Source organism: Aquarana catesbeiana, linkage group LG11, assembly GCF_042186555.1.
Source record: "Aquarana catesbeiana isolate 2022-GZ linkage group LG11, ASM4218655v1, whole genome shotgun sequence".
Classification (NCBI taxonomy): Eukaryota; Metazoa; Chordata; class Amphibia; order Anura; family Ranidae; genus Aquarana; species Aquarana catesbeiana.
The window spans coordinates 252693242-252714976 of NC_133334.1; the positions used below are offsets into that span (position 1 = coordinate 252693242).

A 21735-nucleotide genomic window follows, 5' to 3' on the forward strand; every position below is an offset into this window, starting at 1 on the left:
TCCGGTAATTGGAGCTGTCAAAAAAAAAAAAAGCAGCCAGCAATGTTTATTAACAACATTGCTCAGCCGCTGAAACACTAAAATAAAAAAACTGTGTTTCTTTTTGAATCTTTGTTTCTTCATCTGCAGATCAAAGGGATGAACAAATGTTCCTCTGTTTAACCCCTTCTTAACCCTTAATTTACTCTAATCGGCCTTAATTAACTCCCTATTCTCCTCCATTTAATTATTTTCCTGCTTTTTTTTTTTTTTTTTTTTTTTTTCACGTCTATTTTATAAACGATAAACATTTGAAACTTTTTTTGTTTGCTTTGTTAGTGAATATTTTTACACATATATATATTAACATATATTTACACATTTCACATTGAAAAAGCGCAAAATTAAGAAAAAAATCTATTTTTTTTTCATTTGTAAATAACTTTTCAATGCTTTGTACCATTGCTGACAGCTGAAGTGAAAACAAAACAGTGGTAGCTATCGGTAATTGGTATCAGGGAGTACTAAAAAAAAAGTATCGGTACTCGTACTCATTGTAAAAAAAAAATGGTATCCCTACTTTATATATTACCAATATTATACCCCAAATATTTTCTATCTACCCCCAATAATATACTCCAAATAATATCTATAAATCCCCAAAAATGTATATATACACCCAAACATTTTCTATATACCCCCAATATTCTCTATATAGCCCGATATTCCAATATTCTCTATATACCCTAATAATATACCCCAAAGATATTCTATATAAATCCATAATATCCAAATATTCTCTATATACCCCCAATAATATATCAGAAATAGTCTCTATATACCCCAATGTATACCCCAAATATGTACCCCCAATAGTATATCTCATATAATCCCCCAAATATTCTCTATATAACCCCATTATTCTCTGTATACCTCCAATCATCTCTGTGTAACACCAAATATTCTCTACATACCTACAAACATTCCAATGCTCTTTATATACTCCCAATATTATAATACCAAAAACATACCCCCTTGTCATCTCTTTATAGCCCCAAATATTCCAATATTCTCTGTATAACATCTTCCACTCATCTCTGTATAAGGCGGATCATACATTATACAATCTCCTTTAAATTTACCATCAACTATGTATATGAGGATAAACCTGAGCAATGCATTCAGTTTGTGTCCAAGCAAGTATGTCCTTGTACTACATAGTTGATGGTAGATCTGAAGGCGTTTGTACAATCAGATTGCACAGTGTATGGTCAGCCTAACCCCACATAGCACACATCCTCTGTATTTTATCTTACTCTGATTCATCTTCATCTTCATCTTCCTCCAGAATCCATGACAGACGGCTGAGGAGACAGATAATTCTATTACTGCCCAATATAATAATGGTATGTGACTGTAGGGAGGGGGGAATTGGTGTGTAAGCTGCTCTGACGCAGAGACTGATGTGAGGGGTTCAGTGTTCTCTGTACAGCACTACGGTGTATGTTAGAGCTTTATAAATGTTTTATAACAATAATAGTGTGTGACTGTGAAGGGACATTAGAATGTAAGCTCCTCTGGTGCAGAGACTGATGTGACTGGCTCAGTGTTCTTTGTACAGCACTGTGGTATATGTCAGAGCTATATTCACTTACTCATTCTCGGACTCGATGACTTCTCTGTCCATCCTGTAAGTAAATGACATTTTGTAAGGGGCAGTAGAAGTTGTCACAGTTGCAAATGTGATGACTTTTGGGATCCTTTGTCATGCATGGATTTATGGGACGTTATTGTGTCTAGTGTTATGGATACACCTGTGTGGGTCTCTGCCCTTACTAAGCATGGCAGCTTTGGTACTGCCTGACGTGTGTAGGGGTAGGTGCAGATACATAGTCTGTGTGGGTGTCAGGTATGGCTGTCTCTTAGGTGTCCTCAGATGTTCGTCTACGTTTTTTGTCTTTTTTTTTTCTGCCTTCTGATGATTAGATGAATGGCTAATTTGGTGAAATTGATTTTGCTGAAAAATTACAGATTTTCCTTCAAATGGTCATTGAATTTACCCTCAAACCCTTCCCATAATGCTTTGCAGTGTGTTTGTGTTTTTTCCTTATTTTTGTGTATTTTGTGGTTATTTCATCATTTTCTAATAGGATAAAAAATACAAAAAAGGAAAGCAGCAAACAGAAAGGAGAGCCCTCAGGATCCATGTAAAGACCAACCCCCTAAACACCCCGAGGAACCAGGATTGCTTTCTCTACAGCCTTAGCTGCACAGATGAATGAATAGGAAGCACTCTGAGGCTTCCTGCTCATTCACAAATGGAAGCATGCTTTTACTATGCTTCAGTGATGAATGGACACAGAAGTGATTGGTACTGATTGCTCACTGTGTTCATTTAGGAAAGGAAGGGGCCAGTAAATGACATTCCCCTGTGAGCCTGTAGCAGCGGCGGGAGAAGGGGGAAGCCGGCAATTCTGCAGGGGAAAGGGGCACACAGGGGGCCTGGAGAGCAGATGGAAGGGGCGCATGCGCTAGAAGCAATCCCCTTGCAGTGCATCCGGAGGGAGGGAGAGGAGGAGAATCTGGCAGCGCTGCAGTGGGAGACAAAAGAGGATTGGTGTTTGCAATAAGACAGTACAGCTGGCCCTCCTACTCAGCAGGTGCCTTGGCCCCCCTTTTGAACTGATGGGGCCCAGGCCCGATACAGGAGGGCAGGCTGTACTGTCTTTTCAGCTGCCCTGCAAAGAACCATTATTCCACCAGCATTGACTCCAATGAATTTAGCTGAAAACCCTACATTGTGGGAATTGTGAGTTGAGAACGGTGAGTTTGACTGATCCCTGTCATTGTCTTCAGAAATGTGTGTTGTACAGGAGATGTCTCCAGTGGGGTGGAATTATATGCTCCATCCTCACCCTCGGCCCTCCTCCACCTCCTTCGCTTTCGGCATGGCAACTGGAATAGTCAGGCTCATCCCATCCTCCTCCATGGTCACTTCTTTTGTGGCCTCTGCCTCCAGGTGAGATTCAATTTCTTCTGTCACCACACTCTGGTCCACCAACTCTTCTATGGCTGTAAGATCAGAGAGTAGGGTTAGAGCCCCATGACTAGACACTGCACACAATGCACTCACTGTAAAGACATAGTGAGTGGGGGAGGGTAGGTAGAAGTGTGCAGTTACCAATAGTAACCAACTAAATTTCTCTTTCCCCACTTCACTGAAATATGACTGCTGATTGCTTGCTATGCGTTACCCTCATTGTAGTACACAACACCATGTACATGTGTGGGCAGGGCCTACTGTCCCTGCATGTGGAGTGCTCACCAATGCCCAAGACCAGATGGGGCTGCGTTCATGTGAAAGTCAACATTAAAGTGGAGTTCCACCCAAAAATGAAACTTCCGCTTTTCGTGTTCCTCCCCCCATCCGGTGTCACATTTGGTACCTTTCGGGGGGGGCAGTATAATACAGGTATTTGCTCCCATGTCCGGCCCCTCCTCTGCCCCCCCTCGCTGTCTTCTGGGAGAAACACAGGTTCCAGAAGACAGCAGGGACCAGTGAGGTTGCACAGCGTGACTCATGCATGCGCAGTAGGGAACCAGGCTGTGAAGCCTTAAGGCTTCACTTCCTGATTCCCTTACCAAAGATGCCGGTGCCTGCACCCGGGAGCCGAGGGACAGGTCGGCTTCGGGTGAGGACATCGCAGCCCTGGACAGGTAAGTGTCCTAATATTAAAAGCCAGCAGCTGCAGTATTTGTAGCTGCTGACTTTTAATTTTTTTTTTTTCAGCGGAACTCCGTTTTTAGGAGTTTACACTGATCCAAAATGGAAGTTGCACGACTTCCGTTCTGACTTTGCCGTGCGACTTCATGTCCGACTTCCATGCAACTTCAATGAACGGGATCTGACTTTGAGATGATTGCAACTTGTCCTTTGTCCGATCAAAACAATTCCTTTGCCTCTGGTATGGATGAAACCTCACGCCAAATTCATTAAAAAAAAGTACCACGCCAAAATAGGTGGTTGTGGGGGTCTGCGGGCAGGGGGCTTATCGGGATCTGAAAAGCCCCCTTTAAGAAAGAGGGCCGCCGGATCCCGCCACCCCCCTATGTGAATGAGTATGGGGTACATTCTATCCTTACCCATTCACCCAAAAAAAGCAGTGTAGTGTTACAAAAAACAAGAGACGGTTTTTCACCATCCTTTAATAAAAATGAAGAATGTCCCCTGTCGTAGCTCCAACGTATCTTCTTCCTCTGGTCTTCGCCCTTCACTGATGTCTTCTCCCTCCAATGTCTTCTTCCTTTGCTTTTACCGACCTGCTAAAAATTAAAAAAAATGGTCCTTCTCCAATGCTGGCTCCTGCCATTGCATCTGCCAGTTCTTATATAGCCATGGGCCGTGGCCATCTGATGATGTCACCCGGAGACCCCGCCCCATGGCTATACAAGAACTGGCAGACACCGGAGCGGACACAACAGCGTGAGCCAGTTTGAGCCAGAGGAGGACCGTTTTTTAAATTTTTTTTATTTTTAGCGGGTCAGTGGCGGCGTAGGAAGAAGACATCGACGGAGAGAGAAGACCGTAGGAAAAAGACATCGGTGGAGGGAGAAGACTGCAGGAAGAAGACAGGGTTATTGGGAAGAGGCCCTTGTCCTCATCAAGGTTCTTTGGGGTGGGGGGACAGAGATTGCTAGTCTCCCCCTCCCCCCCACCTCTGTCCTGACCTGCCAGGCTGCATGCTGGGATAAGGGTCTGATATGGATTTTGGGGGGATCCCACTTTTTTTTTTTTTTTTGGCGCGGGTCTGGTATGGTCTTGTGGGGGGGGGGCGGCATGCCATTTTTTGGAAAAAAAATCGGCGTGGGGTTCCCCTTCAAGATCCTCTAGAGCACACGTCACATACCACAAGTCAGATCAGTTAAGATTATGATCTGACTTACATTCAAATCAATGGCCTGAAATTGTGTCCAAGGACCAAAGTAGTGCAGGAACCTTTTTCAAAGTCAGACCGACACAGGTTGGACCAGTTATGATGGCTCTCAAAGGAAACCATTGATTTTGACATGTCATGCGACCTGTGCTCTCGAAGTCGGAGTGCATGTCAGACCAGTGTGAACTGGTCCTAAGGCAGACTTTTAGAAATGAGCCATACACTGTGTGCAGCTGTGTAGCAACATATAGATCCCATTTGTGAAACACTCTGTCCCATTTCTCTGCACAACTTGTCCTCCAGAATGTAGCATTTAGAGGGAGACACCGCTGAGCCTATATCCCGCTCCACCAGTCCAACTTTCCTCTGCCACCCCACTCCCAGTGACAGAATGGGGTCCCGCCGTGCACTAAGCGCCGCTCCTTTAACTCTCCCATACCGTGCGCAGGGCCGCTGTTAGAAATCATGGGGCGATACAGGCTTCCTGATGGGGCCCCTCCCAACCACGCCTACACCCCCACCTACCCCCGGGGTGCAGCAGAAAAGCAGCACTGACTTTATCAACCTACACCTCGAAAATGTACAAAAAAGTCCCTCCTTTGCTCCCACCTCCTGGGCCCCTCTGTTAACTTGATGGGACCTAGGGAAATGTAATTTAAGCCCGGGTAAGCAAGTAGGAGTGAGGGTGTGACCTAGTAAAATCCATTTATTAATTTAGGCAGAAATGAAATAAGCTACCCTGGGCCCCCCTGTTTAGCTGATGGGCCCAGTATAAGAGGACTGGTTGTACTGCCATATCAGCGGTCCTGACTATGAGGCTAGGTTCATAGGGTCTCTGTACCACAGGTTTGGCCTGATTGCTTTTGGGAAACTGACCGCTAGGGAGAGAGTCAGAATTCTGACCCTCCCTCGCTACTGGAGGACCTGTCACCCATGCCTGTACCACCCTCTGCTGTCTGCCTGCTATTACATTCCCATCAGTTCATGGTTACCCATAGCAACTGCATTCCTTCCACCAACTCCTTTGCTGAGTTAATCCTTCATGATGGCTTTCCATGCTATCCTCTTCAACCCAGTGTGTGGTTTACAGGTTCTTTTAATATGCCATGTACTACCATGCAACCCGTTACAAATAACTTCAGACCAGGCTTTTGAATATTTAACAACTTGTGATCCTTCAGCAATACACCTCAAAGTGCACATAGTCCTTCTCTAACTATCTAGTCCCAGGCATACCTTTTTCAGGTAGTAGTCCATAACTGGAAGAGTACTTGTGAGGTAGCTTCCCGTGCAGGGAGCTGGCAGGTTGCTTGTGGTTACATCTTCACTGGTGAACTTCTTGCTTCTTTCCCATGCACTCCTGACTCTCTGAGCCCAGCCTTCCCCCTATTTATATGCATCACAGGGTGGAGGGCAGAACCCAGAAAAACATGGGAAAAATGTAGTACCTGCATTAACCCTTCCCCACCTGGGCAGCACGGAATCTACACCTAATAACTGCACCATAACTATGTACCTGCCTACACACAGAACTGACAATGATCATGTGATGTGTACATCCATGTTCTCCTACATGCCACTGTGGCATATGTCACTGCTTTACAACATTATCATTTTATAAATGCACAATAATGCTAGATGAACACAGAACATAGACTATATGTATAAAATGAATGGTTCACCCTGAGGTCCACCTTTGTGTACCCTCCGATACCAGTTCCTCTTTATTAGTTTGGGGTTACGCCCTACCAACCCACGATTAGACTATCCAATAAGAGAGCCTCACTGGTCAATAAGAGTGCTCTCATTGGACAGAGGATGGCGGGTGGGTATGGGTTATCTTCAGGGGTGGCACAGAGAAGGTCAGCAGAGGTAATGGCAGGCTGGAAGTTCTGCCATCACAAACTCCATGACTAGCCTGCCCAAAACCAGATATTTCCTTCATCCTCCCAGTCACCGCTCAGCACAGTCATATGCAATCTTTCCTGCAGGGGATACCTCATGTACTCATTTGACACTGTATTTCCATACCTGTTTATGTTAGGCAGCAACATAACAATTTTTAACATATTTGTTTAATAAAATCATTTACTATTTTATAAGCGATCTGCACTCTCAGTCATTTATGGCCTGTCTTTTTGCTGTCCCCTCTTCTTGAGTAGAGAGCACATTTTCTTTCTTATTTGGCACTCTGCCTGCCCCTAACCTGAGAAGTCCCAGGAGTATGGCAGCCTCCTTCACTTAAATATGAGCGTGAAAGCCTTGTCCACCTAAATATGAGTATGGAAGCCTCCCCACCTATATATGAGTATGAAAGCCATGGATGCCTCAGCAACCTGTGTGAGTATGACAGCCTCCTCACCTATGTATGAGTATGGAAGCCTCCTCCAGCTATGATTAGATTAGAAAAGACAATGGTTTTGGAATTATGGTCAGAGTGATTCCCTCCATGCTCATATGTTGGGTATTGCCCCAGAGGTTTTCAGTTACGTCACATATAATCTATACAGAGACCGGAGGTTTCATCTTGTTTTCAGTATACCTTCAGTTTGTTGTATCTCCTCTGTAGAGTTACATGGAGTAGACTCCGGTAGGATCTCCAGCTGCTCCCTACATGGTGGCTTGTCTTCTCCAATTTCTTCTACATAACACAAATCTGATACAATGATCTCCTCTGCTTGGGGTATGCCTTTAGTTGGCATGTCCTGGCCCTGGTCACAGGCTTTGTCCGTTTGACCCACATCCAAATTTTGCTCCTCGGTGTCGTCAGTATTTTCTTCCTGGACAAGCTCCTCATTGGGTATGTGGAATGACTCTTGCAGACCCTCAGTGTGCCCTTCTGTCTCCTCTGGATGGACATCTTTCTCCATGGGTGGTGTGGTTTGGGTTTGTCTGTCCTCTGTCTGCACTGGTAGGTCTTCTTCATATGACATCTCTCTTTCTTCATCTGTCTGACACATGGTGTCCTCAGTTTGAGTGTGCTGCTCCTCAGTCTGGATCATTCTGTCCTCATGATGGGGCTCCATTTCTAAGCTGTCTGCACATCTCATTTCTATATCTTCATCTCTATCAGTCTGGATTTCCAGAAATAAATGTGAACTCTTTATATGTGACAGTTTATCTTGCTGGAGATCATCACTGACTTCCTCATCTCTGGGTCTTCCAATGCCATTTGTGGGTAATATTTCAGCTGCATCTATTTGTGTGTCATCCGAGATTGCCTGGAAGGCATCATCCAGTTCCCAGCCCTGCTCTTCTTCTGCAGAAAGGTGCATAGCAATAACTCTGGGCTGTATAGTGACCTTGGACATCACAGTATGTCCAATATCATCTTCTAGGTCTCCTAAATGTGCCCCATCACCTTCGTGAACTTGACCTGTAATGATGTTAAGGTCTGGTGGCCTGTATATGTCTTTAACAATGTCCTCTTCAGAGCCTTTTATTATATTCTCATCTACAACTTGCTGGTCTTCCTTTGGTGGATCTTCCAGAAGTTCCTTAGCATCTTCTGTTTTGGATATTTGCCCTCTTTGTTTACTCTCTGTTCCATTGGGTGTCTGGTCTTCTACATTACTAAATTCTGCAGCTTCTTCCTCAGATCTCATCTTCTCCATGTTGAGGATCTTTGGTGAATCTTGGTGTTCAGATTCCAGTAGTTGTGTGCCCTGGACCTTCTCATTATGTTCTACATCTTGAGGTTTAGATTCCAGTAGTTGTGTGCCCTGGACCTCCTCAGTATGTTCTTCACCTTGGGGTTCATATTCCAGTAGTTGTGTGCCCTGGACCTCCTCAGTATGTTCTTCACCTTGGGGTTCATATTCCAGTAGTTGTGTGCCCTGGACCTCCTCAGTATGTTCTTCACCTTGGGGTTCATATTCCAGTAGTTGTGTGCCCTGGACCTCCTCATTATATTCTTCATCTTGGGGTTTAGGTTCCAGTAGTGGTGTGCCCTGAACCTCCTCATTATGTTCTTCATCTTGGGGTGTAGATTCCAGTAGTGGTGTGCCCTGAACCCCCTCAGTATGTTCTTCATCAGTTCCAGGAATGTAAGTGGTGGTCTCAACTCTGTTGCTCAGTTGCAGTTCAGTTTTGGATCCATTTGGTACATTCCTATAAATCTGCATTTCTTCTTCAGGATCGTTATGTGTCATTCTGCTATCGTTATACTGTGTAGATTGTTGAGTGTCCACTCTCTGCATCTCCTCCTCACAATCCTCAGACCTCTCTTCCCTCTTGGGGGTATGTATAGGTTGTATTTCACCATCTCTCCTGGGTCCATCTTGTGTTATCTGGTTGCTGGACAGACTGAGCTGACATTCCCCAACTTCCACAGAGCTGATTGGAGGCTCTTGGACTGTCCGGTCCATCTGTCCATCATCTGGTTGCTGATCATCTTCTGCACTCTGCGCAGTGTTGGGCTCAGGGAGGACCTGTCTCTCTTCTGCTGAGTGTGGGCTCCATCGTGCTTCTTCTGCACTCTCTGCTTTGGTCATGCCTCTGCTCTGCTCTTCAGGTGCCTCGAAGGAGCCTCTCCCTGGAAGGGAGGAGCAGGGCACGGGGTTACCATCATATTCATCATCCTGTCAGTACAGCATTATATTCAGTCCACACTGTCTCCAGATGAGGGCAGAGCTCCTGGCAGTGCACATACACTGGGTCCCCCAACAGCTCTGAACAGAACCCTCTTGTACCACACCTGCTATCTAGTCCTCATTTCCAGGGACAACTGGAGAAGAATTATCCCAAAATACAACTGTCCCGGGAAATGTCTCTCTGACCCCTCATCTATAATTTAATAAATATGTCACAATGTCATGCATATTTTACTCAGTAGTTCCTTCTTCAGTTATAACATATATGACAAAGCTCAGATCCAGAGGACTGGATTGTGGTGGAGAGGACAGACTGTGCAATCGGTGGAGTTATTTCGTCTTTTAAATTTATGGTGACAATAAGGCAAATTGCAGATCAATTTGCTGGACTAGAGACAATGTTCCCGGTTCTATACAGTAATATATGTGTATATATTGTACATATGTATACAGCCCTATACAGTAAGTGTTGCTTGTTCTATACATGTAAACTATGGTTCCAGGTATGGCTCCACCCACTCCACCCTTATGACCACTTATACCGTATTGTTCTAGAAATAATTTGATACACAATATCCAATATAATTTGATACCCTCTCCTGTCAAACAGAGACTTTACTTTCCTGAGCAATGTGGGAGGGGCAGAGACACAAACTACTAGCTGAAATGGAAATCTCACCATTGTGGGAGGGGCAGAGACACAAGCTACTGTGGGGAAACCTTACCATTTTGGAAGGAGCATAGGCACAAACTCCTGCAGGGAAATCTCACTACTGTGGGAGGAGCATAGGCACAAACTATGGGGGGGGGGATATCACCATTATGGGAGGGGCAGAGACACAAACTTTTCAATGGCAATCTCACTATTGTGGGAGGGCAGAGACAAACTACTGGGGGAAAATCTCACCATTTTGGGAGGGGTAGAGACACAAATACCTGCTGGGGAAACCTCAGCATTGTGGGAGGAGCATAAACACAAACTACTGTGGGGAAAGCTTACTATTGCGGGAGGGGCAGAGACACAAACTTCTGCAGGAAAATCACACTATTGTGGGAAGGATGGTGGCGCAAACTACGCCTTGGAAATCTCATTACTGTGGAAGAGGCAGGTTTAAAAAAACTACTGCAGGGAAATCTTAAATCTCACCATTTGTGGGAGGGGCAGAGACACAAACTACCGTGGGGAAATCTCACTGTTGTGGGAGGGGCAGAGCAAAAACTGTTGAAAAATCTCACCATTGTGGGGTAGAGACACAAGCTCCTGCTGGGAAACCTCATCATTGTGAGAAGAGCATAAGTGCAAACTACTGTGGGGACAGCTCCCATTATGGGAGGGGTAAAGGCACAAACTATTTTAGCGAAATCTCACCATTGTTGTGGGAGGGGCAAAGACACAAACTTCTGCAGGAAAATCCGCCAACTGATGGAGGGACAGAGGCGTAAACCACTCCATGGAAATCTCACCATTGTTGGAGGGGCACAGACAAAAACTACTGTAGGGAAATTTCACCGTCATAGCTCCCAACTGTCCCTGATTTGGAGCAATGTCCCTCATTCCTTCTCATTTGTCCCTCATTTTGGTCTGATCTATATAGTTGTATATAAAATGCACTTTTTATCTATCAAAAGGTGTTTCCCAGTGCTAAACCTTTCATCTGATTTCTAAATTGCTGCATCTGTAAATTCCAAAAGCCAATATAAAGGAATAGTAGTGGTAAAAAAGCACTTGTGGGTTTAACCAATTTAGTTTTTTGCACAATTCTCCTATAAAGGGGCGTGGCAAGGGGTGCGTTATGCTTGCATACTTTTGCTGATAGGTGTCCCTCATTCCCATCTCAAAAAGTTGGGAGGTATGCATCATTGTGGGAGGGGCAGGAACACAAACTACTGGGGGGGGGGGGGGGGGGGGGTGATGACTCCCCATTGTGGGAGTAGCAGGACACAAACTATTGCTAAAGAATGTCATCATTGTGGGAGGGGCAGAGACTCCAACTACTGGGGGGGATTTCATTATGGTGGGAGGGGCAGGGATACAAACTACTGTGGGGAACCATTCTGGAAATCATCCTGCACCCTATTTAATGTCTCACTAGTAGTGCACAGTACACTAGTACACAGAATACCACCATTTCTTCCTTTCACAACAAAGTGTCCTCCAGGTTTTTCTGGGAATGTTAATAGATACCCCCAGATGCTCTCAACTGATAGTCCTAAGGGAGGATGTTGATTTACTGGGTTGGCCCATTCTCTGAGATAACGGCAGTGCTAGTTGATTCTGCTCATTAAAGCAGAGTTCCACCCAAAAATGGAACTTCTGCTTTTTGGAATCCTCCCCCCTTCCAGTGTCACATTTGGCACCTTTCAGGGGGGAGGGGGGAGCAGATACCTGTCTAATACAGATATTTTGCTCCCACTTCCGAGCATAGATACCCGAGCCACCTGTAGTATTTGTAGCTGCTGAATAATAAAAAAAAAAACAGCGGAACTCCACTTTAATAAGGTGCAGAGGATTAGTGTGCATGCTCTGTATCTAACAGGCACTAGGTGCTCTCCATGTGTTTCTGGTTGGTGGTGGGCACATTTTAAGGAATTTCCCAATTACCTTTCTTATGAAGGACACTTTCAGCCTTGTTGAATAAAGAGTTCTGATTCATCAGTGTAGTAACTGATGGCAGCCAATCAGGACTCACTCTGCCTAATGCCCCATACACACGATCGGATTTTCCGACAACAAATGTTGGATGTGAGCTTGTTGGCGGAATGTCTGACTGCGTGTATGCTCCATCGAACATTTGTCGGACTTTCCGCCAACAAATGTTGGCTAGCGGGTTCTCAAATTTTCCGCCAACAAATGTTTGTTGTCGGACTTTCCGATCATGTGTACACAAGTCCGTCGGACAAAAGTCCACGCATGCTCGGAATCAAGTACGAGCCGGAAGCGCTCGGTCTTGTAAAACTAGCATTCGTAATGGAGATATCACGTACGTCTTGTACGCCACTACGTTCGTAATTGTTCCCCAACATTTGTGTGACTGTGTGTATGCAAGACAAGTTGGAGCCAACATCCTTCAAACAAAAATCCACGGTTTTGTTGTCGGAAAATGTCCGATTGTACGGGGCATTAGTCTGACCAGTACAGGACCAATTCTCATTGGTTGCAGGTGGAAGCTCTTTATTGGATTTGATAAGTATGATAAGTTAATTGTTGATTGTTTTCTGGTACCTACCAGCCTTTTCCTCTTCCACAAATGGAATGGTTATTGGCTCCTCTGGGGTGGTCTCTAAATCCTCCACACACAGATTGTCCTCTGCCGTTTCTGATGGTAAGATGCAGACTGCAGGGAGAGAAGGATCTCGGCATTATCGTGCATACAACAAACCGCACATCTCTAGACACTCTGCTCTCCCAGTTTCACCATATTTCAAGAGGTCATTCCTATTTTAAGCTCCACCCCTTCTATATTTGGCGATGCATATTTGGGCCGTATCACATCTTCACAAAATGCCTCGATACAATCAGTCTGAATTTATTTAAAGTGCAGCATGCTGAGTAATGTGTGCGTGTAACCCTTGCGGGTGTGTTTATTACCTCTCACACAGATCACAGTACTCCCCCTGACAATGCATTCATCTGCTTTCATCAGAAGGAGGACAGCACCACCATCTTTGTTCACTCATCAGCCAAGGTCACCACCTATTTCCTGGACTGAGATGGCACAGTCGTATAAATCCTGGTGCCTGTGCACTTCTTGGCTGTGCTCACAAATTACACAGATTAGACCCTGCTGCAGCCTCTCACCTTATGACTTGCTACAAAGTTACAATGTACAGTCTGATCACTGGGGGGAGAGGAGACTGGTGAAATGCTTCCTTCTGCCTGCAGCCGACTGATGACATCATGTCAGGAGCTCAAGGACAGCTTTTTCATAGTAAAAGGTGGAACTTTTGTAAGAAATTATACTGTTAATGTATATTGTGCCATGTCAGGAATATAAAAATGTGGACATGTGAGACTATTGACAGGTCCACGTTAATGGAACAAATAATGTATAGGAAACCGATTTCAAAGGATTGGAAGATGTGATTGGCTGCAATGGTTTCTCATATATTCTTTGGGGTCAGCCTTCATGCAGTGTCTGGTCCCTGAGACCAGGAAATAAAAGCCCATGCATTGATACACATTTTATAATGTTATGTCATCTGAATGACCAAACACAGCATCAGGACTTCATGACATCACACAATGTATTGGTGCAACATTGTTTTGCTGGAAACAATAGAAAGCTTAGTACACTGAGTTAAAACACATGTTGTTTGACATATTGATCTTTATTTTCTGTGCAGATTGGCTATCTATGCCAAGAAAAAGATCATCGCATCTGAGTAAATGGAGCCCAAAGTCCACAAATGTGAGAACAGTGACACTGCAGGGGAAGGGGGAGAACTGTCTGTGACCCTGCATGTGAGTGGGGAGAAGTATGAGACTGCAGGGGAGGGAGGAACAGATTTGTGACACTGCAGGGGCGGGAAGAGAACTGTGACCCTGCAGGCAGGGGAGGGTAGAGAACTGTAACACTTTGGTGGTGGTGGGGCAGTGACCCCGCAGGGGAGGGAGGAAGATATTTGTGACATATTCAGGGGATGGGAGAGAACTGTGATCCTGCAGGAGAGGAAAGACAACTTTAACACTGCATGGGGAGGGGAGAGAAATATGACGCTGCAGGGAAGGGGAGAGAACCATGACTCTGCAGGGGAGAGAAGGAAACTATGCTACTGCATGGGAGGGGAGAGAATTGTTATATTACAGGGGAGTGGAGAGAATTATGACACTGCAGGGGAGTGGAGAAAAGTATTACACCACAGGGGAGGGGAGGAAAGTATTACACTGCAGGGGAGTGGAGAAATGTATTTCACCACAGGGGAGGGGAGAAAAGTATTTCACCGCAGGAGAGGGGAGAAAAGTATTTCACTGCAGGGGAGGGGAGGAAAGTTTTACACTGCAGGGGAGGGGAGAAATCTGTGACACTACAGGGGAGGGGAGAGAACCATGACACTGCAGGGGAGGGAAGGAAACTAGGAAATTGCATGGGAGGGGAGAGAAATGTGACAATGCGGGGGCAGGGTAAGAATTGTGGCACTGCGGGGAGGAGTGAGAATGGTGATACTGCAGGGGAGAGGCACTGTGACAGGGGAGGGGAGAGAACTGTAACATTGTGGGAGAAGGGAGGGAACTGTGAAGGGGAGGAAGAGAACTTTTACTCTGCAGGGTCACAATTCTCTCCTCCCCCTGCAGAGTAAGGGGAGAGAGCTGCGACCCTGCGGGGGAGGAGAGAGAGCCGCAACCCTGCGGAGTGAGAGAACTGTGACATTGGAGGGAAGGGTAGAGAACTGTGACATTGGAGAGAAGGGTAGAAAACTGTGACACTGCAGGGGAGGGAGATAAACTACAATATTGCTGGAGAGGTGAGATAAATGTGACACTGCAGGGGAGGGGAGAGAACTGTGGCACTGCAAGGGATGGGAGAAAACTGTGACGCTGCAGGGAAGGGTAGAGAACCATGATACTGCAGGGGAGGGCAGAGAACCATGACACTGCAGGGAAGGGAAGGAAACTACGAGACTGAATGGGAGGGGAGAGAACTGTAACATTGCAGGGGAGTGGAGAGAATAATGACACTGTGGGGAAGTGGAGGGAACCGTGACACTGCAGGGGAGGGGAGAGAACCATGACACTGGAGGGGAGGAAACTAGGAGATTGCATGGGAGGGGAGAGAACTGTAACAATGCAGGGGCGGCGTAAGAACAGTGGCATTGTGGGGAGGAGTGAGAATGGTGATACTGCAGGGGAGGGGCAGTCTGGCAGGGGAGAGGAGAGAACTGTGATCCTGCAGGGGAGGGGAGAGCACTGTAACATTGTGGGAGAAGGGAGAGAACTGTGCAGGGGAGGAAGAAAACTGTTACTCTGCAGGGGAGAGGAGAGAATTGTGACCCTGCAGGTGAGGGAGGAGCGCGGAGACATTGGCAGCTGTGGGGGCATAGCTGACGCTGCAGTGGAGGGGAGACTGCTGTGATATTGCAGGGGAGGTGAGAAAATTGGGACACTCCAGGGCGAGGGGGTGGGACCCTGGGGGTTGTGTCACTTTCATTCACAAAACACATACACTGCTTACTTCACATGGGTGGAGCCTCCAGAATAAAAAAGGGGGGCTTTCATGGGTGGACATGGTTTTTTCATGTCCTATTAGTACGCTTATTGTTCCAGCACATACTGGAATACAATTTGGTTACATCAGGTGTGCTCTGATGGTGACAAGGTGCAGAGGGATGCACAGATGGTGCCAAGCCAATACACGCAGGACAGACACTACACCACTAGGGATTCAGAGCTCTTTGGGGGCAGCCCCACAGACACAGCCTGTTTATTCATATAAGATGTAGCCTAAAACCAATCAGAACTCTGCTTTCACAGCTGTCAGTGATTGGTTGCTCACTGCATTGATCCTCATCCACCAATCAGAACAGAAATCACGACGAGTACTGGTATTTCTCATTTTATTCAAGTCTCTCCCCTCAGTCCTGACAGTGAACACATCACATTTTGGGTCTGGATCCTGCCAGTCATGTAATAGATGGAAAGTTCTGGCGGTATGTCGGTCACTGTACACATATTAATAGATTGCTGCTGTTGTTTGTCCAGCTAAGATTGCTAAGACTTTGGTTACAGGGGATGTCCGCAGCTAAACCCGAAACTAGGCGCTACAAGCCTCCGAAATCCACTGGATGGCCGTCATCAGTCTGAGAATGAAGTGCATTCTCTATCCTGGTCATGGTCATTAGACTGGATGGTGAGGTGGACGAAGCGGATGGAGAGGGTGCCGGTCTTCTGTTTTCCATTGTTTCAGGGGTCAGTTACACCCCACTTCCCTCTGAAACAAAGGAGAAGAGAAAACAATTAATATCGTCCAGACTGAACCACACCAAGCGCCATCCATCATCGTACCCCATATAGGCCATAGGTGGAAGATCTGACCACCAAAAGATCGTTCTAGAAACAATTGTTTCTGCACACTAAATTACATAGGTGGGGGAAGGTTTGATCATCCGGGATATATATTCTGGAATGTGTGCTACCAGTTCACGATCATATGATGCAACCAGAGGGGTCTGTCCTAGGAATAGACTTTCCCGTATCTGTGCACCATCTATGGAGAGATCCTTCACTGATCAGATCTTCCAACCAACATCCAATCTCTATGAAAAGGATTCTACCATGCTGAGGCATCAGGCCTGGCATGTGGAGGTATGAATATGAATAGTCACAGGCACATATTTTCTTGTGCTTGGGAGTGAGCCTGCCCAAAGTGAGTGTGTTATATCTCCATCTTGGTTTATTAAGGATAAGCCACGTCTTGCTGCCCTCTAAAGGCTGGGGATATCAGACTCATAGTGTGTGGCGGCTACGAACCTGTCTGATGCTCGGTATGCATTTTACATGAGCAAAGCTCACAATTTGCATAATGGTTTCTTATATTTGTCAATGACCGGTTTCCACCACCACGTGGATTCAATAAAAGTCTTGTGAGGACCTGTGTAGTGCAGGAATAAAATTCCATCATGGGGTGAAGTCACATGACAGGTGGTGACCCCATAGTGAGACGTTTGGTCAGAATACCCCAATCTCTCCCTGACACTGACAGGCCGTACAGAGCTTGTCTGACCCACATTCACAGCACCTGAGCCTCACTAATCTAATTATAACAAACACCCATAATGCAACGGGAGGAAAGAGGATTAATGAGCACACACTTACTTTGCTCCACTTGGCAGAGCATAAGGTTCTGTGAGTCCTGTTGGGAAGGAGAAAATGATGTGTGTTGTCACAATATGAAGACAGAACAGGAAGCCTACACTGTCATTCGGGTATTACCATGGACCCACAAACGTCATACAGTGGGGTCTCCATGGGCCTAGAAACACCATACAGGGGGTCTCTGTGGGCCCACAAACACAATACGGGAAGGTTCTACATGGGCTTATGAACACCACACAGGGGGCCTCCATGGGCCCACAAACACCATCTGAGGGTTGAACATAAACAGACATGTACTAAACAGGGGAGCCACAATGGGAACACATAACTATCCATAGGATCAGCATAGGCCCACATGCAACATCCAGGATGTTCGCCATGGGCACCCATACACTATTCAGAGAGTTCATTATAGGCACACATACACCATAAAGGGGCGGTTCGCCACAGGCACACATACACCAAATAGGGTTACTCTATGGCCCCACATACCCTATGCAGGGAGTATCATCACGGGCCCATATGCCCATAGGGGGGTTACCATAAACACCATCTGAGGGTTGAACATAAACAGACATGTACTAAACAGGGGAGCCACAATGGGAACACATAACTATCCAGAGGATCAGCATAGGCCCACATGCAACATCCAGATTGTTCACCATGGGCACCCATACACTATTCAGAGAGTTCATTATAGGCACACATACACCATAAAGGGGCGGTTCGCCACAGGCACACATACACCATATAGGGGTACTCTATGGCCCCACATACCCTATCCAGGGAGTATCATCACGGGCCCATATGCCCATAGGGGGGTTACCATAAACGCGCACACACACCATCCGGTTGACCCTACAATCTGGATATGTTGGTACTCTCTATGTACATAAAGATCTTCATACAACAAAATGGCGGTGTTTCATCACATTAGCGTACCTGTTTTGTCACGGGCTGTGGGATGACCTTCTCCAGTCCCTGAGTGATCCAGCTCAGAACTCTGCCAACAAAACATTTGTATATTATTGATCTAGCGCAGTGTGCTGCTCCTTTAGGGATAGTTGGCAATCTTGGGTTGTATATAAGTATCATTATTAACGGGGCGTACTTAGTGTTTTCTATATATCTGTGTGAACAATGTTCTTAGTACCGAACCATGGGGAGAGGGGATGGGGGTCATTAAAACATTATGGCTAATCCAGAGTCGCTCAACTCTAAACTATGATTATTATATTATACAAGTTTTATATAGCGCCAACAGTCTGCGCAGTGCTTTACAACATGAGGGCAGACATTACGTTACATTACAATTTGGTACAAGAGGAATCAGAGGGCCCTGCTCATTAGAGCTTACAATCTAAAAAGGAAGGGTCAATTGATACAAAAGGTAATAGCTGAGGGGGGATGAGCGGATGGAGGGAGTAATACAGTGTTAGTTAGAAGCAGGATAGGCTTCTTTGAAGAGAAGGATTTTCAGGGATCGTCTAAAGATGGATAGATTAGGGGACAGTCGGACAGATTGGGGTAGGGAGTTCCAAAGGATGGGAGAAGCTCTGGAGAAATCCTGGAGGCCAGCATGGGAGGAGGTGACAAGGGAGCTAGAGAGAAGGAGGTCTTGGGATGACCGAAGAGAGCGGCTTGGTTGGTATTTTGGGACTAGGTTAGTGATATAGCTGGGGGCAGAGTTATGGATGGCTTTGTAAGTTATTGTTAGTACATTGAATTTTATTCGTTGGGTGAGTGGAAGCCAATGAAGGGATTGGCAGAGAGGGGTGGAAGACACTGAATGGTTGGTAAGGTGGATGATTCTTGCATTGGCATTCATTATGGACTGAAGGGGAGATAGTCTATGTAAAGGTAATCCAATGAGGAGGGAGTTGCAGTAGTCGAGGCGAGAGATAAGCAGGGAGTGAATTAGAAGCTTGGTGGTGTCATTGGTTAAAAAGGGGCGTATTCTGGAAATGTTGTGGAAGCTATGGCAGCATGATTTGGATGATGGACAGACTTCACAAACATGGAACGTCTTTACTCGTATAGAAAAAGTGATATAACATGGATGGTGACAAATATCCACCAGTAATATCATGTTATCACAGCAACAAATACCTGTGTGCGGTCTGCCTGTATGTACGCTGCCTGTGGGGCAGTTCACACCATGAAGCGCACTGGAATGCACTGTGCATTCCTGTGTGATTCACATGTTATATGGGTGAAGTGCAATTTCAGTCCATTCATTTAAACAGGCTGAAATCATGTGAAACCAAAAGTAGTGCATACACTAAAAACGCACAGCAACCAGGTTGCATGGTACTACTGTAGAATGCGATCTGGTGCAAGCAAATGCACTGCATTTGCGACCTGCATTTGGGGTGTCGGTAACACTGACACACGCTGCAGATCATGTGTTTATTCTGCCTGTGCTCAATCTGCCTGTGTGTACTCTACCTATGTGTATTGCGCCTGTGTGTGCTCTGCCTGTGGCTATACAGTATAAAGGGTCTGATTATATATATATATATATATATATATATATATATATATATATATATATATATATACATATACGTTTTAGAATCAGATAAAGAGGATATAATTTACAATATATAGGAAAGGATATAAAGGATGGGATATATAGGTATATATATATATATATATATATATATATATATATATATATATATATATATATATATATATATATATATATATATATATATATATATATATATATATATATATGGTATATAGGATCAGATATAAAGGATATATAGAATCAGATATACTGTATGTGGTAGAATGCATCGGATAGGATAGAATAGGATGGATATTGTATACATAGGGTGGGATTTATAGGATATTATATACTGTATAGAATAAAGGAGGATCTTCTATATAGGATCAAATATATAAGACAGGATATGATATATATGTACCGCCCTGGGGTTTATTAAGGGAGCTCCTCATAAATTTACTTGCCAGGAGTAGTTACCCTGGTCAATTGCTAGAGATCCATTGATTTCTCCCTAAGTTTGGCCTTGTTGCAGTTTTCTCTTCTATCACTAGGTGGTCAGGTACTTGGTGGTGATACGAGAAGGGCAACCCAAGGTCAGGTTATGAGTATATGGGGTATCTATCAGATGATCTATGTTGTGTGCCACCTGGACGGCTGTCTGGGTGGACATGTGTCATACGCCCTGGGCTGCTAGGCTGAAGATTGGGCCTATCCTGGGAGTATCTGGCTGCCAGGCTGTGTGAGGGCCTATCCAGAAGTAAGAGGGCAGCACAGGGTTGGGATTGCGGCTTGCAGTCCAACCATAAGTGACTGTTCTGCTGGCCGGAAAACCTGTCGTGGTCGGAGGTAGAGGGGAAGCTGATGCCACTAAGAGACCAACCACCTTTACCAGGGACCACAGTGAGTACTGGAGCAGCATTCTCACAGAATGGGCACAGTGGAGAATCAGGAAACTTCAGGCGATTATCAAGTCAGGGACCCAGCCAGGGGAGGTGAGGCTTGCAGAGCAGCCTTGTGAGTCCCGCCAGGGACCAAGCCGGTTAGCAGAGGTGAAGCTTGAGAAGTAACTGGAGTGCCAAGCTAGGGACCCAGCAGGAACGCGGGGGTGACGCTTGAGAGAGATACCACCGCAAAACTTTGAGAAGCTTCAGGGATTCAGAGTTAGTGAATCAGAGGGTCCAGTGAGAGACCAGAAGCTCAAGGGGCTGAAGAGCTACAAGTAGAAGTTGTAGTGAAGCAAAGAGGACTGTAACGAGTTGTGTTAGGAATTGTTAGACTGTTGCCATACAAGACAGCAATCCTACACGTGCAGATGTGGCACCTTGCTGGGGGCTGTTCTCCTATTGAAGTCTCAGAGTATGCCAATTGAAATTGCAACTGATTAAGGGTGGCCTGGCCCTAACCCTCTTTCCCCCTTTAAAATATAAAAAAGGAATGTTAAGAGAAATAAAACCTCTTTTACATCCAAGAAGTGTCTGGCGGCCAATAACTTTATCCACCTTGCACCCACTATGCCTCACAACCCACCACATACAGAAGGATGTCAGATATCTTTGGCCCTGAATGTTCTCATTAGACTGGAGGAGGCTAGAGACTTTGCTACATATAAAATAGGATATAACATCTGATAAATAGGATGTGTAGGATTTGATATATAGGATAGAATTTATAGCCTATACAGTGCCTTGAAAAAGTATTCACACCCTTTTGAAATTTTCCACATTTTGTCATGTTACACCAAAAAACTTAACTGTATTTTCTTGGGATTTTATGTGATAGACTAACACACAGTGGCACATAATTGTGAAGTGGAAGGAAAATGATAAATGGTTTTCAATTTTTTTTACAATAAATAGCTGAAAAGTGTGGCGTGCATTTGTATTCAGCCCCCTTTACTTTGATACC

At 45.3% G+C, this 21735-nt stretch overlaps 1 protein-coding gene across 6 annotated transcripts in view; it reads right to left on the minus strand.

Moving 5' to 3' along the window:
* Nucleotides 1-21735, minus strand: part of CNGB1 (cyclic nucleotide gated channel subunit beta 1) — a 77473-nt gene that overhangs the window by 37225 nt on the left and 18513 nt on the right. For 3 of the 6 annotated variants that reach the window (XR_012236627.1, XM_073605609.1, XM_073605608.1), the window contains exons 15-21: nucleotides 18258-18318; nucleotides 17316-17352; nucleotides 12733-12840; nucleotides 7456-9447; nucleotides 2895-3051; nucleotides 1635-1667; nucleotides 1296-1343 (exon numbers count right to left, since the gene is read on the minus strand). Coding sequence is in view for 5 of the 6 variants with exons in the window: in XM_073605609.1 (XP_073461710.1) it covers nucleotides 1296-1343; nucleotides 1635-1667; nucleotides 2895-3051; nucleotides 7456-9447; nucleotides 12733-12840; nucleotides 17316-17352; nucleotides 18258-18318 (2436 nt within the window). In the remaining variant the exon portion in view is untranslated. The remainder of the gene's footprint in view (nucleotides 1-1295; nucleotides 1344-1634; nucleotides 1668-2894; nucleotides 3052-7455; nucleotides 9448-12732; nucleotides 12841-17315; nucleotides 17353-18257; nucleotides 18319-21735) is intronic. The other 3 variants (XM_073605611.1, XM_073605610.1, XM_073605612.1) reach the window with 3 other exon arrangements.